At 54.8% G+C, this 16390-nt stretch overlaps 2 protein-coding genes across 6 annotated transcripts in view; one reads left to right on the top strand and one right to left on the bottom strand.

Annotated features, from left to right (window-relative positions):
• SMC6 (structural maintenance of chromosomes 6) overlaps positions 1 to 16390 on the bottom strand; it is a 373519-nt gene that overhangs the window by 271978 nt on the left and 85151 nt on the right. The window lies entirely within an intron of this gene.
• Positions 1 to 16390, top strand: part of THEMIS (thymocyte selection associated) — a 37957-nt gene that overhangs the window by 19198 nt on the left and 2369 nt on the right. For 2 of the 5 annotated variants that reach the window (XM_078875832.1, XM_078875810.1), the window contains exons 3-10: positions 7117 to 7197; positions 8775 to 8956; positions 11188 to 11355; positions 12187 to 12684; positions 13642 to 14681; positions 15167 to 15266; positions 15524 to 15595; positions 15697 to 15798. In XM_078875832.1, coding sequence (XP_078731958.1) covers positions 7117 to 7197; positions 8775 to 8956; positions 11188 to 11355; positions 12187 to 12684; positions 13642 to 14681; positions 15167 to 15266; positions 15524 to 15595; positions 15697 to 15798 — 2243 coding nt within the window. Of the gene's footprint in view, positions 1 to 4121; positions 4191 to 7116; positions 7198 to 8774; positions 8957 to 11187; positions 11356 to 12186; positions 12685 to 13641; positions 14682 to 15166; positions 15267 to 15523; positions 15596 to 15696; positions 15799 to 16390 lie in introns of those variants that run through there. The other 3 variants (XM_078875819.1, XM_078875843.1, XM_078875826.1) reach the window with 3 other exon arrangements.

Below are 16390 nucleotides of genomic sequence, written 5' to 3'. Positions count from 1 at the left end.
GAGCAAGGGCTCCCTCGTCCCGCCGCACGGCGCGACCGCCGACCCCGACAGCTCGACAGCTCGTGGCCCCGCTGCAAGGAGCTCAGATTCCACCGACTCTCGACGTCCGCGCAGCCTCTCGCGTCGTGCCGCGTCCTGCCGGATACCGTGCCGAACGGCACACGGACACAGAGCGACCCGGTGCATTCATCGCATACTCAACCAGGTGTCCTCCATTCACTGGAAGTTCGCAGCCGTGAATTGAAAGTGACATCGCCAGCATTCCCTTGTATTTATTTATTTATTCCCAAATGGCCCTGACTCGGATCTCAGTGTGGAGTTGAAGGTCACCGTCAGACAAAACATTCAATGGAAAGCAGCGGAGGTCTCGTCACCATCGCGCGGTGGAATGCGATAGACGTCACTTGAGAGCATTCGTGGGAGCGAGCGCCGCAGACACAGGTCACATCGTGTCCCTGCTCCAACGAGCAAAGGAGCAACGCGTTGTCGCCACTGGGCCAGTGGGTGATAATTCCATATTCCCATGGCAAGGGTCAGGCTTTACATATGACTGACTGCCAAGTCTTGAGATGTTTTCACGAGGGTCCTGCATTGGGGACGTTTGATCATCACCATTAACGGGTGTTTGCTTTTGTGGGAGGAAACCAGAGGACCCGGAGAAAGCCCATTCTACGAGCCGGCGACACGCCGCGCTGCCATATCCCGCTGACCCCATAAAAACGACGCAGTAAACACGGGACAAAATGAGAATCGATTATTATTTAATATAACCGTGACCCGCAAATGTTGACAATTAATGGAATTTCCATGGCAGTGAAGCGTTGCACGCGTTCTCGCCAGAATTGGCCGGTGTGGAATGGTGGGTCCCTCCGTGGAGGCGTGGGCCCGTTTGGTGGCGGTCTCTTACCCCGATGGACAAGCCGGAATGTCCCACAGCGCAACCCCTGCGACTTCTCTCAAACTTTGGGCCACGCACCAGACCACACCACTGCCAGCTCCCGTCAGTCGCTGGCAGCGCTGCAGATATTGACCAGGCCGCTCCTGAGCTGTCCCGTGGCTCACGCGTCACCATCCACGTGAACGCAATCGCGACCGCACGGAAGAAGGGGAGGAAGAGCCGGATGCCTCCTCCTCTTCTTGCACGAGATGCGGGCCCTGGCCGCGAGTCTTCTGCCAGGTGCTCACGACGCAGATCGGCACAGTGGCACAGATGGCATCTTGCTGGGGCTCGGCCTCAACCCGCGGGCTCCCCGCGATTAACGGGCTCGTTACAAATCGTAAAGAGCACCGGTGACTGCCGACGCCCGCTCGGGAGCTGTGTAATTGCGCCGGGAGAGAGGCCGCCGCGTAATTGCACCTCGCTTCATTTTTCCCGCACGCAACGCGTCGCGGCGTTGTGTGCTGAACGCGGCTGAGCCGTAAACACGCGCAGCCGAGTCGAGCTGCTGGCAGCGTCCACACGAGGAGGGGGGGGGGACACACTGGGGCCGTTTGACCGAGAGACGAGGCATGCCAGGATCTGGTGATGTTTTTATAAGTCTAGTTTGAAATCCATACAATCGTAGCAATGGCATCATTGTAAAGCTCTTTGATGTCATTATCATCGGCCGTGATTTATCCGCTGCTGGATGAAGGCCTTCCCAATCTGTCGCCATCTCCCGCGTACCAAAGTAATCCACCCATCAGCTAGGCAAGAGCTGACTTCATCACTCCATCTCCACGGTGGACATCGTTGATGTATCTAAATATTTATATAGTTGTCTTGTAGAACAACTCCTTCACAGATTGAGAAAAATCACTTCCACCACACAATCATCAACACTTACTTGCTTACTCCTCTCCGCTCCCTGCGGAGCATCAGGCCGCGACAAGCCCACGCCATGCAGGACGCCCTTCAGCAGCCTTCTCTGCTGTCCCCAAGACAGCCCCCCCCCCCCAGTGGTCTCTGGTGGGTCTTGAACGGTGCCGTCGCCAGGTGCTCTATGGCCGGCCCCGTGGTCTCGTCCCTTGCGCTGTCCACCGTCGGGCAGCTCTCGCTACGGACTCGGGTTCCACTCTGAGCACGTGTCCAAGCCACCTGAGTCTTCTCTCTGCTGTGCCCCGAGTGACGCATCTTGAATTAGTATCGATATACAGATTCCGGCTTGAGCTCTTGTTTGGCCAGAAGATGCGACAGATTGTCCTCAGGCTGTTGTTGTGGAAGGCTGACAGTGAGTTCACGTCTGTCGTGGTGGTTCCACAACTTTCATTATTGTACAGGAACACTGATTGCTGGTATAGATTCGTACCTGTGTCTTTAAACGGTATTGGCCAGACTCCCAGATGTTTCTCAGTTGGAAGAAGGTTTGTCTCGCCTTGTTTAGCCTGGACTTGATGTCTTTTGAGGTGGAGTTTTCTTTGCTTATTACAGCGCCAATGTATTACAACTCTACACCTGTTCCAGTGGCTTCTCCTTGATTGTTGTATTTGTTGTGTTGACACGCAATCATCAATAATTCAACTCTAACGAGGAAAACGTACGTGGCGGGAGACGTTTCGGGAAATGCCCCTTCTTAACAAGAGAGGGGATCAAACTCGATAGGAAACGAGGCCCCCCGATTATCGTCGCTCGCTCTGGGCCAGCGCAGAAGGCGCGCGGACGGCGGCGCTCGGCCGCAGGCCCCGCGAGGAATCGAGGGCGACGTTCCCAGCCGACCCCAACCGCCCCCAACCGCCGACCTCCAACCGCCCCCCAACCGCCCCCCAGCCGCCCCCCAGCCGACCCCCAACCGCCCCCCAGCCGCCCCCAACCGCCCCCCAGCCGCCCCCAACCGCCCCCCAACCGCCCTCAACCGCCCCCCAGTCGCCCCCAACCGCCCCCCAGCCGCCCCCAACCGCCCCCCAGCCGCCCCCAACCGCCCCCCAGCCGCCCCCAACCGCCCCCCAGCCGCCCCCAACCGCCCCCCAACCGCCCTCAACCGCCCCCCAGCCGCCCCCAACCGCCCCCCAGCCGCCCCCAACCGCCCCCCAGCCGCCCCCAACCGCCCCCCAACCGCCCTCAACCGCCCCCCAGTCGCCGTAGCAGCGGTGGCGGACGGCGGCGGTGCTCGTCCGGCACGAGGCGACGAGCAGAGCGACATCGCCCCCTGCCGGAGGGCCTCTCTCGATGCTCATCACTCTGCTTGTGTCGTTACTGTTACTGCTACGATCGTTGAACTACTCGGCTCGTTTTACGTCTACTAACTCGGCTTGTTCACACGGGAAAGCCTCGCCGAGTCTCAAGGCTCGTATTCAGGAGGGTCTTGCCCAGTTTTCGCAGTACCGCGTTGCTTGTGTAATCCCAAGTCATTTATCAGTGTTTGGCCAAGTCCAACACCGATCTCCATGGCATGGTTTTATTTCCAGACGTGAGAATGAATCGGAGAATCCCGGAGGAAGCCCATGCGCAATGGGGGTAGAGTACACAAACTCCACGCGGAGAGGCGCCCGGGTCAGTAATGGAACCGAGACGGCGTTGCTGCGAGGCACATCGTTACCGCTGCGCCAGCCCGCGTGCGGGAGAGACCCCTGGCTGGGAGTGTGCCGGACACGTCCCAGCCGGCACAGACTTCCGTGCCGCGAGCGCAGGAGCGCGTTTGCCACTTGTTGCGGGAGATCTGCGGTTTGAGCCCAGCAGCCGCCCTGGTTAATACTGTACCGTATTACTGTCATGTATACTGTACCGCATTTGCCGCTGCGCGTGGTGTGCGTGTCACGGTGGTGGGGAGGGAAGGACCCCGTGAGGGGACCCGAAACAAACTGGGCCAAGGGTGTCGTCGTCACGGCTCAATTGGGTAAAGCCTCACGCAGCACCACCAGCACCAGCAGCAGCACCAGCAGCAGCACCAGCAGCACCACCAGCACCAGCAGCAGCAGCGCCCTTTGCTGGGAGACTCCTGCAGCCGGTACCTGTCCGAGAGAATGATAAGATAAAAATGACAAGATTAAAATGACAAGATTAAAAACCCTGCGCTTGCACAGATAAGTAGGAACGCTTGATCACCGATGTATCTTTAGTCCTCTATCGATTTTGTTGAATCCGTGGTCTGCGACTCCAATTCACGGCGTGCCCTGTCTGTGCTCACACGAGCGGTGTGCAGGGAGGGCGCTCAACCCTGGCGGTGACGCGGGGCCAGTGGGGGAGATTCCACGTTGGTCGGGATCGCGAACGGGTGAAGGGAAATGTGAACTCACGTCTGTCTGGCCAGAAATAACAAGCGCCTCCTTGTTTTCATTTGTGGGTAGGAGTCGATCGATGTTTCAAAGCACAGTCTGTGTGTGACAAACGACTCTTACACCCACGTGGCGAAGGAGATTTGCGAGCTTTTTAATTCTCTGTTGTGCATGCTTAGCTGTGTTCATGTCTTTCCCCACAATGGAATGGCGATTGTGTCATCGCCGTCACGTCATGAGATGGAGAACCCATTTGGATCTCGCGTGCAGCAGTAGAAACGTTCGTGAGGATGGCCTGCAAAGATGAATATCACAGAGCTACCTCTGACATTCCTCCAAGTGACCTTTGGTTCACACAGCAGAGGAAAGCGATTTCCACAGGCCCTGCCACTGCGAGTAATGCTCATTGCATAATGCGTAAAGTGATAATCACTTAATTCCCAGAACTGGAATGTATCCAAATTACGTGCAGAAGCAAATGTACCTGTATTTGTCATTGGTGACCGGGCTGAGGCCATGAACTCACCACACCTGAAAACCCGGGTTCGATCAAAGGCTGTCAGCAGTTACAGCTCAGTGCCCTGACTGACCTCTGGGCCAACCGGGCCGCCTCTGCCACACGTAATATCAAAGAGACTTCGTGTAAATGTTCCACTGGAAATATCGAGCATTATCGGGACGGGAATATCTAGAATTTTTGTTTCCCGTAAGAAAGTTTCCACCGTCACTTCACGTGGCGGCGACGAAGCGGCCTCAAGCGCGGAGAGCCGCAGCCCCAGCCGCGCGGCATACACAGCGCAACGCGCACGGCGGCGAGTCGCACACGCAAACCGCGTTCTGTGCCCCCCGCGTGACGTCTCGGCAAGGGGGGCTCCGCTCTCGGCGGTATTTTATCCGGCAGATGTGAGCCTCGTCAGAAAAATTATAAGTGACAAACGCCACCCCGAAGCTCTTTCGTTAAAGTCGATCCTCTCTCTCGCTAGCACCGCAGCCCGTTCGCTCGCTGTGGCCAAGGCGCCCCGCAGTGGTGGACTCACCGCGGCCCGCTCACTCGCTGTAGCCAAGGCGCCCTGCGGTGGTGGACTAACCACGGGGCGCTCGTTCGCTGTGGCCAAGGCGCCCCGCGGTGGTGGACTGACCACGGCCTGCTCGCTTGCACGGCGCGAGCAGGGCCGGGGGGACGGCGCTGCACCCGTGCGAAGTGGCGGCCGGTCGCTAACGTAGTGGGGGAGGGAGGGAGGCACGGAAGCCGCGGTGGGAGAAGGGGCGAGAAGGGGGACCTCCCCACGCTCTTAACCTCGACAACGAGCAGCTCGCATTGTTCAGCTTTAGTTCGGAGCGCCGTTTTCTCTCGTGCGGCCTCTGCTGATGGCTCCCGCTGGCCGGCACACAGACGCACGGCGCGGTAACGCTGCTCGTTTTAAATAAAACTGACGCTCATTTGTTCTCCATTTAATTGTACACATTTTCTATTTTTTCTACCAGTTTTATTCCAATTGTGCTGCGGCGTGTTAAAGAATGGCCCACGGAAGTCGATATCCCAGAGCTACCTCTGAGGTCCCTCCAAATGGCGTCTGGTCCTTGCATATTAGAGGGCTGCACTAAAGCACCCGCGTCGCGTGACCTTGAACCCGATATTTTAACTGTCAGAGTTGGAATTTAAACAAGTTAAGCGCAAAACCAAATTTAATGCGATGGGCTTTTTTTGGTGGCGTCATCGGTGACCAGCCTGAGAGTCAAATCCAAGATCCTTAACCGGTGCTGGTTCAACGTGTCTGACCCGCGAACCATAAGGCCACCTCGACGCTGATTGGGGCTCATCTTCAAACCGATCAACCAAATACCGTGAAAGTGGTGCCTCTTTAAACATTGGCAACTGAAATGGCCAAAGCTGAAGAGGCAATCGACAGCAGCCTGCCAAACTAAGGCGACGACCATGAAGCCACGAAGATACGAATCAACGGAACCTCGCACGGAGCACTCACCGCCCACAAGCTGTGGCGGTGGCGGTGGTCACGAAGCTGGAGATTGGGGCCAGGCTGCGCACGCCACGTGGCTAAAGCCCTCAGCGAAGGTGCGACCACCTCCGTGGTGGGTCGACGTGGGAGCTGCATCGGACGTCTGTTTGGTTCTGCACACTTCGTCCATTACGGACCCTTGCGTGGCGAGAGACGCTGAAGCACGCGTTCACTCTTGGCCAGGCCAGCGTGGCTCGTAAGAATCACAATGAGACACGCGTGCCGTATACTGGAGCAGCACACCGGGTTACAGGCGCAGGCGAGACATCTTCCCTTTGAGGTGCTCGTCGTCTGGGACCTCCGCGAGCCCTTAAATCGGCCCGCGTTGTTACGTGACGATCGTAACGAGGTAAGTTCGACATCCGTGCACCTGGCACGCATAGGCACCACGATTGACCACACGGAGCTGTTGCGGAAACCGCAATAGCTTGGGCTCCGCTGTGCGTCAGAGTGTGCATCGCGCCACGTGGCTGGCGCAGAAAAAGGCCGCGTGCTTCCTGCGGGCACCACGAAGGCAGCCCCAGATTGCATCTCCCCACACCTTCCCACAACACCGTTGCGGGAACGAGACCAGGTTTTCTTTCCATTTGGGTTTGATTTGTGTACACGTGAGAACGTTTATCGATTCAACACCTGCAGCTGTGCTCATTGTAAAGAGATTCTGTGCAAAGCTAAAGGTGCAGCCCTGAGAAAGGCGCGTCCACTAAACGTGTCACTTGTCTATCCAGGAGAGCCACGCTGAGTCGCCTGACTCGTTTTCAGGGCGGTCGAGCATTCGGTTTTCATGTTAAGGCGTTTTCAGCCAATTAATGATGAATGTTTATTATGCGAGTGGGACGAAACCGGAGGACGCAGACAAAACTCACGCACACTGGGGGGGGGGGGGCAACGCTCTATCCCCGTACAGATGGAAACCGATGGTGATTAGTCCACTTGCTGTACCGCCTTCTCCTGGCGAGCCAGGGTATGTGGCACCTCGACGCCTACGGTAAGGGACCTACCCTCGATGCTGCCTCCACAGTGCCGGGCTAGAGGCGCGCGCAGCCACCACTGCCAAGTAGGGAGAGAGCCCCCCCCCCCCACACGGGGAATTTGAGCTTTGACTCTTCCTCCATGCTGACTGGATAACTTGAGAGAGTTGGGAGCTCCCACGCTTGACCCCACCGCACGCGACCTGCCCACTGACTGTGCTGGACCCATTCATGATGCAATGGCGCCAGGTGGACAGAGGTGGTGGGGGCGGGGGGCATTGAATCCCTGGCACCGAAGTGTCGCGCCAGGAGATGGAATCGGAGCGGCGACCTCTGGATTGCAAATCCGGTGCACTGACTACTGCTGTACCGCGGCAGCATGGAAGTGATTAGAATTGTTTGTAAATTATATTGGCTGCTCAAGAGATGGATTATACTGCGAGTAAAGAGCCTAAGCGCAGAGTAAATTTAATGATTTAGTCGAACTACGTGGCCGACGATTATCCACCTGGAGACGATCGTAAACAATGACGATTGTCTACTCGATGAAGGTGATATAATGTTTACGTGCCCATTGCCAAACTAAAAGTTTCTAAAACTTAATGACTACATTAATGACTAGACTAGTGTTGTGTCGCTCGAAGCACACATCGTGCGGTACATTCGTTTCCCCTGCTTGGGCAGAGCCTTGATACTCAGCCAATTTTAGCAACATTTTCACAAAGGTACAATTTTGAAATGTCAAGACTTAGTTTTTCATATTTCTCAAAAGCCCCTGCCATTGTGTTTCCAACATTAGAGATATTAGATTCTGAAATATTCAAGAGGCGCTCAAGAGGTCAGAGCGCTGGGCCCGCACTGCCGAAGTCGTGGGTTGAAATCCAACAGGCGCCCGTGATTACACCAGGTTCTCAAGTGTAGCGAGTTCTGAGAATTAAAAAATATCGATCTGACGGTCATGCAATTGGTATTTCTCTCTGTAGCAGGGTGTATGAGTAACTAGAGTGGCTGTCGTATGGAAATAGGCCATTTGAAGATATTTTACGAGCAACTCTGTAATTTCTCTGCTAACATGAACTGATGCCATTCTCTCTCTGTAAGCGTATCTCAATGGATTCTTAGGGTAACAGCGGGAGGAAAAGACAAGACAAAAATGTCTTTTTTTTTAATATTCCTCTTTAACATTCGCCAATGATAAAGCCCTAGAATGTCATGCTTGTGATACTGATGGCGGGAGGGCTTCCACTCGAGGGGATCTCTTGAGCTCCCCTCGAGTGGGTATTTGGCCTACTCTTCCACGATGGCCACACTTTGCCCCATCACACGCAACCTCTCGATCACCATCTCCGCCGGGCTAAGTATCGGCCTGGCGCGGAACTTTCGGCCTAAAACAGGAGGCAAAAAAAGTTACAAAATTTGCACTTTTCGGGAAATTTATTGTGACCATTTGGGGTGTCGGTAAAGATCGTGCAATTGGCCAAACACACGGCGGGCAACAGTGCGCGTTGGGTATTTCCTTGTGGGTTACTGCCGGAAGCGAGCATTTTAAGCGTGTCCCTCACTCGAGGCGTGTAACCTGCGTGCTGACACACAGGAGCGTGCTGACACAGCGACCCACGACCCAGCGACCCGACGACTCGCGGCCGGGACCGCTCTGCGGCAGCATGACAGGCTCGGCGCCCTCGCGGCCCATGCCGCTGCTCGCCTACGCGCACACGGTGCCGTGGGACGCCCTGCCGCGCTTCGCCGAAGTCACGTCGGGCGTGTACATCGGAGGTACCGTCACGGAACGCCATCACCTGTCGTCATCTTACATTCATTAACTCATGCTAATTATTTACCCAGAAAAGACTCACCGAGTGTCACGGATTGTGCTGTCGTGGCAGGGACGCTGTTGTGGTGTCACGGTCAGCACGTAGACTTGCAATCCAGACGTCACGGGTTCCATCTACCGGTGCAGCGGAGAAAAAATGGGCAACATTCCCCTGACCCCCTTCCCCAACAGCAATATTAATGGGGTCACCACAGCCGATCGGCAGGCCACAGGTGGTGGGGTATAGTATGGGTACGCCAATCTCTTCCAAGACATTAGACCAGCGTGGAAGAGTAGGCCAAATACACTCTAGAGGGGCTCTTTAGAGCTTCCCCTCGTGGAGGCCCTCCCGCCAGCAATGGTGTGAGCGAGCAATTGTAGCGCTGCACCTTTCCCTGTCATCCGGGTTGGGGTGTTTCGCCAACTTGCCTCGTATTTGGCCACCAAACCTACGGCGCATACAAGGACAAAACACTCAGAGGTCCGCACAGACGGTTGTATGTGCCCACTTGTTGTACTGCCATCCGTGGTGGGACATCTCGCCACCCCGCGGCTTCAGAAGCTTCACAATCTCGCTGGATCCGTGCGCCACCACCCCTGGCTATGAGCACTGCGGCATCACCTCGAGGCTGGTGGGACCGCTCCACGCTCGTGGTGATGGCGTTTCACGAGCGCTCTAGGGGACAGCGTTGTAGACTCATGGAATGTGATGTTTTTCTCACACGTAAACAAATCAAAGTGGAGTAGGTAACAACTTTTCCAATTCAGGTTTAGCAATTTACTTTGCGGCTCACGAGAGCATCGCCGAAATAGTTTTAGAAAAATGTTGGGCTCCCTTGGAAATTCATCTCCGTTGCAATCAATCGCTCCATTGCGGCAAACGAACGCCTCGTCGATGCTGCGACGAGTCCGATGTCGTCTTGATGTAAAATTAATGCCCAGAGCACGCTGCGCAATTCACAGACTCGCACGTTTTCAATCGGATTTGGGGAATGTTTATTTGAGGTAACAGAGCGGCGCGCTACGTCGACGGGCGAGAGGGATTCACGGCGGCGGCCGCGCGTTCATAGAGGAAACCTGCGGAGCTGGAACTCGCGGAGATTCATTTTCACGCAGCCATCGTAACGTGAGGCCCGAGCGGGTTTTCGCGTTCGGTAAATTCAGATCCCTTCAAACAACCTTCCGTAAAAATCCATAACAAATTAAATGAGATCACGAAAGCCAGACTTTGACAAACTATTCAGAAAAATGTAAATTCTTAAAGCCGTTTGAGAACCTACTGCTGAACGATGGCCTCCCTAAGTAGCGTCTCTCACGGGGGGTGTGGGAGCACGGCGGAAACAAACTCGTCGGTGCGGGTCGGCGAAGGTGACCCTCACTGGCTCAGGTGTTACTCGCCACTGATGTTAGCCGTGGCCGGGAACTGAACTCACCGGGTTCGGGCACCAGGTTTGTAGCACGGTGTATAACCATTGCATTCTATATTGATATCGTACTTTACATTTGAAAGCGATCTCGCATTCTGATGGGGACACGCCGTACGAGGGGGGAGGGGACGAGGAGTCACGAAATGCAGAGGAAACGCACACGATGTATTTAGCAAGCCACTTGACTGCATCAATATGAAATACATTTTTATCATTCTTTAAATAATTAGGTTTAATATGCTGCAGAGTAACAACAAACAATTCGGAGAATGTTGCGAGCTCCAGCTTAAGTTCGTATGGACTATGCTGTTCACACTACAAATAGCAAAAATCGCAGCAAACTTTTGGCAGCGGTAGATCCGAGTGCTGCATTATTAAACGTCGAACTGCGGACGCGGTCGCGCTCAGAGCCACGCTCTTGTACCTCTTTTCCACTGCACAACCGAACCGTGCTCCAGGGTTGTTTTTCCACCGCAGAAGCCGTGCCACTGACGTCACAGGCGGGGTGACGCCATGTTGCGTCACGGTGTCGAGACGCGGCTCTCACGACCAACGCGTCGTGAGCCCTGCGCCTGCATGGCGCTGAGAGCCAGGAGCAGGTGCTTCGCGAGGCCATCGTATCACGGTTTTGTTCCGGCTCGGCCGTGAAGCCTTCGGGCTGGCTCGGCTCGGATGTGCCAGTGGAGAAGGGGTGTGGGAGCCCTGGCAGGGCAAGATAGAAACGCCGCTGATACCCCTCGCCCCTCCCCCGCGTGCTCCGTTCCAAGGATCCATCTACGACATGGGAGGCAGCGAAATCACTCTGTCCAACGGCGACGTGATAAGGATCACCAAGATCAAACTCGATAAGATTCTGGCGAAAGTGGTGGCCAACGACGGCAAAGAGTGCATCATCCCTCGCGGCATCATCATGGAAATCCCAATCGATTACACAGGTATGTATTTCAACTTCTGTTAAAACACGTTTAAAGTTATGGGAACCTCATTTGCCAGTAAAAATATGATAATTGGTTCTTTACCCTTCTATATGGCAACAAAACTGACACCTTTTTTTACAAGGAGTCATGTTTTGTTGCCAGATAGAAGGGTAAAGAACCAATTATCATATTTTTACTGGCAAATGAGGTTCCCATAGTGTAGATGCTTGCCCCGAGCTCTCATACTCTGATGGTGCATTGTCTTTGAGTTGTGCGCCTTTTGGCGTCATCTGGTCCAACCCATATGAGACTAGGCTCTAAGGAAAGCTGTCTCGGGTGTGGATCAATCAACTTTAAGGACAGTGCACATTATCAGAGTTATGTTCTTTTGTTTGTATTATGACTGCAGGTATTGCGGTCTATGCAAACATGACTCCTTGTAAAAAAAGGTGTCAGTTTTGTTGCCAGATAGAAGGGTAAAGAACCAATTATCACGTTTAAAGTTCTCCATGCAAGCCGTGCAAAACAGGCCTTGCAGCCTTGCTAAATTCTCTGTTCAATACGATAATCATTTGACGCTTTCAAAGTGCAGTTTGTTGCTGGCTGCTTCACATTTTGGGGCTTTGGATCTGTACCCGGCAAGCAAAATAAAGGGCAAAGATCCACCACGCCCTACGTCGCCCAACTGCTTAGCGAACTCGTACACAATCTCGGTCAAACCTACATCGCTGTAAATCACACACCACGGCTGGGAGTGGGACGCGGTTGGGCGTGAGGGGAGAAAATGCAACAACTCCAGTCACTGTGCCCGCGTGCTTTTGCTTTGATGTGACGCGGCGGCCGTCGCAGGCCTCTTCCAGATCCAGCCGAGCCAGCGCAAGTACGCCACCTTCGAGGACATCGCCGAGTGCTACAAGCTGGCCCGGCGCGGCGGCTGGCACCTGGCGTTCCACGCCTCCGTGGAGATCCGCGCCGGCGACGTCACCATCAAGGCCGGGGAGCGGCTAGTGCCGCTGGCGCTGGAGGAGCGGCAGGGCGAGGGGGGGCACCGCGACGACCACGACGACGCCGACCCCCCGTGCGTCCGCTGGCGCTGCGAGCGCAAGGGCCGCGGCGGCGGCGCGGGGGCGACGCTGCTGCTGCCGCTGCGTTTCAAGGGCGACTTCTACGAGGCGCGGGACAACGGCCACTACACGCTGCTCGAGGTGGTGCACTGGCGGCTGCTGCAGGACGGCACGCGGATGGTGCGGCCGCTCACGTCCACGCAGGGAGTGCAGCACCTGCCCAGCGGCTTCCAGGGCGTGCTCAAGCTCACGGCCAGAAGCTCCATCGTGGGCTTTGTCAACGGTCAGTTCGCCGCTTTCCGCCGTCTCGGTCTCGAGCTGCCGTCAAACACTGCCGCGGTCGCTTCGCGGCAATTGGGGTGAACAGCGCCGTTGGGGTGAGACTGGGGACGATTGAACAATCGTAGACCAAACACTTTGACAAGGAGTGCTGCCGCGGTCGACTTGCAGTTCACTGGTCGCTGGTTTGATTTGTTACTGAAGCAACGGTGCAGGTTTCTTACACACAGCAGTACACGTGGCTTAAATCACAGTTCATTGATCAGCAGGCCGCGTGTGGTGGGGTACAGAGTGGGAACTCCTACCTCTTCTAAGACGTCTGATCAGCACGAAGGAGAAGGACAAAATACCCTCCAGAGTATCTTCCCTATCGTGGAGGCCCTTCCATCGACAGTGGCGTGAGCTAGAAATTGCAGTGCTGCACCTTTTCCTTTTGTATCGCCACGCAAGTAGAGAATGTAATTGTCAGTGAGTGAAGTTTTTTAGGTGAAAGCCACTGAGAAATAAACCATCTGATGTCCCTAACAGGGCTGAACTCGGGGAAACAATCTTATTAGGATAATTAAAAGACCTGTAAACCACGCGGTGTTTGTGCTGCTTATTTTGAGACGCACGATGATAACGCCCCGGCCAAGGTTTCATATTATCCGAGCAGCGTTATCAGAATGATTAATCTCTTTGCCTACTGCTGCTAAGCTACGCTCATTCAGGCCAGGTCTCATCTGGGAATGGGACTTGTTGAATAGCGGCGAGCTCTAAGATGATTGACAATGAACAACCTAATGAACCCTGGTGGAAACGGCAGGGGTGCATCAAGAAACAGCCACGATCACGCTGCGTCTCTCTCCGATGCGTTCTCGGTTTGTACCGGATGTCGTTTGGTATGATGTCCGACGTTTCGCTCCACACCCTCTGTTCTAATGAAGCACCGCTCCTCTATTCTGTGCACCCTGTTCATCAGATGCCATGGGAGAGGTCATCATTCCATCCAACCTGGACGTCGAGGTCAGAGATGTCACCGAAGAGTACAGGCAGAAGACATTCGTCACGCCAGTCACGCTGGTGGAGATCTTCAAATACCCGGCCGACCGCTTCCCGCTGTCCGTGCTTGTGCTGGAGGCGCAGCGGTGCTACTCGTCCTGCCCGAAGGTCAAGTTCGAGGTCGGCGCTCAGTTCACGGTCCACCGGGCCAAGGAGGTGCGCAAGGTGCTGGTGACGCGCGAGCGCCTCGCCCTGCCGCCGCAGAACTTCCTCGTGCCGCTGTTCTACCGCGGCCTGGTGACCAAGCGTCCCCGGGTCTTCTGCTCGACGTTCGACATCGACGCCGCGTGGGCCAAAGGCGACGAGGATCTGGAGGTGCGGGCTACGATGGACTACCAGGCCGACCACGAGGAGCTCGGTTCGCTGGCGCAAGGGGACCGGCTGATCGTCCGGGGCCGGGAGTTGCTCCGCATCAAAAGCAACGACCGTTACGAGGAGCTGGAGACCCTGCGGTGCCTGCGCAGCGCCCCCTCGGGCGCCCCCCACGCCGCCGCCGCTGCCGACGTTGTCCACCTGCCCCTCTACGTGCAGGGCAGCTTCGTGGAGGTGGTGAAGGAGCAACGGCGATTATCGCTGGCGCAGGTGGTGGAGCGGGGCCCCATCCCCGTCAACGTCAAGGTGGTGGCGGGCGACCCGCTCCTGCCCGACGATCCACTCGCATCCTCCTCCATCACGGTGGAGGGGCGCTTCGAGGACCCCTGCTTGATCGTGAGCGGGGAGATCGCCGCTGGCTGCTTCGAGATCCCCATCAACAGGGTGCACATGAAGGTGCAAGTGTTGGAGAAGGGCAGCACGTGGCCCGTGCCCCCGCCGCAGATGATCCTGGAAAAGGTGCCGTCGTATTTCCTGAGCAACCTCAGGGGAATCAATTCTGCGAGCAAGGGCTGCCCGGCGGTGCCCATGAGGTTCACCAGAGACAACGCCGTTTCGATGAAGAGAGGGCCAGCGACGTCAGGAAAGGTGACTACGCCGGGAATTCGAATGACCCCCCCCCTCCCCCATTTTGATACAAATCCGAAAAAAATCTGCACATCTGAAAATCAGCTCTTGATATAAGGTGTTGTGTTATCTGAAAATGTCACAGCAATGACGTCAATTCCATGAGATCGCAGCGAGTGATGCGATGTCGTCACGTTCGTGCTTCGTCCGCCAACAGTGGCGTCATGAGGCATCTGATGACGCGATGATAATTTTTTTAAATCCTCAACTCCTTCGTGATCTACAGTCGGACTCGGGTCAACTTGAGTAGACTAGCCACACGTGAGTACAACATCACCACGACACGTGTGTACATGCACGAGCGTGCAGCTGAAACAGAGCAAGTGCTCACCGCTCGCATCTGGCAGTTAGGATTAAACATGCATGAGTGTCAAAAAAACAACCACACAATTGTGCCCCCAAATGAGCCATCCATAAATGTAGTTTTTTCTTCTTCCCCAAACCAGGATGGCCAATCGTCTCCCATGGAATTGCCGACGCCGAATATTGCTGAGCGGTCGTGCAGCCTGCAAATCCCGACCACGGCAGGGGAAGACATGGGGAGAGGTACGGCCGTTTCGCCGACGCGAATTAGCATTCTGAAACTTCTGCGCGGTCTTCGTCATTCCTTGAGCGTCGTCCTGTGTCATTGTTTTATAAATATTGCAGAGCGATTTTCATATTTCAGCCTGTAAGAGTCGTGTTATTGCCATCAATTTAAACCTGCACGTCGTCATCAGCTCGTGAATGTGGGCATGCTGAATATTTCAGGAGAAAGATTTTAATAAACTTTAAATAAACGATGACACGGGTTTTTTTTATAGCAGACGCCTCGGGCAGCGATGATGATGACAACGACTACGAAGATGTCTATGTGGAGGAGCCCTCTCAGTCAGGTACAGACGCCACACCGACACGCACCACCCAAGTTTCAGCAGGAGCATTCGCAGTGCGGAGGAACTTCTGCCGGTAGTGTAATGAATTTTGTTTTTTGCAGAAGCATCTCGGGACAGTGACGACAGTTACACCGACGTTGGCCTGCCGTCGGAGACGACGGAGTTCATTATTGCCCAGGAAACGGCCAGCAGAGCACAAGAAGGTGAGGTGGAATGGCTCAACAGGAGCTGCTGTGGGCCCAAGTATGCGGTGGGACAATGTCGGCGCCATGATGACGAGGCGCTGGGGTGGCTGTCCCCGTGAAGATAGCCTTGTCATTGGCCAGGGGCAGAATTACTTGGGCCCTCTCTGCTTCATTTTCTTCAAGGGGTGGCAGCACTAAGTGGGAGTAAATTGATTCGGCCAATAAGATTGCAGAATATACATCTCATTGGAGCGGACAAACCGGGCTCCCAAATGTCGATTCTTTTGTACTCGGTTCTGCCAGCAGGTCATAAAAATCAATTTCATTTTCTCCCGTAAGAATTGTTTTTCATAATGTTACATCAACATCTCGCATTTCCTCGTAGATGCCCTCCAAAAATGAGAACTCAAACTAGCCACTTATTATAAACGAACTTTTATTAACTTTTATTTTTCTTATATTAAATTATAGAAGTATATATTTGAATCATATTCTTAGGTTTTTTCGGTAAAGTCACGTAGGTAAAACATCTAAATTAATAAAAAATAAAATAAAAAATCACGACGTTTCGGAGGCAACACAAGTCTCCGTCATCAGGTGGGACCGTCAC

This window comes from Lampetra fluviatilis, chromosome 2 (genome assembly GCF_964198595.1).
Source record: "Lampetra fluviatilis chromosome 2, kcLamFluv1.1, whole genome shotgun sequence".
NCBI lineage: Eukaryota > Metazoa > Chordata > Hyperoartia > Petromyzontiformes > Petromyzontidae > Lampetra > Lampetra fluviatilis.
This window is presented reverse-complemented; position numbering and strand designations above follow the sequence as displayed.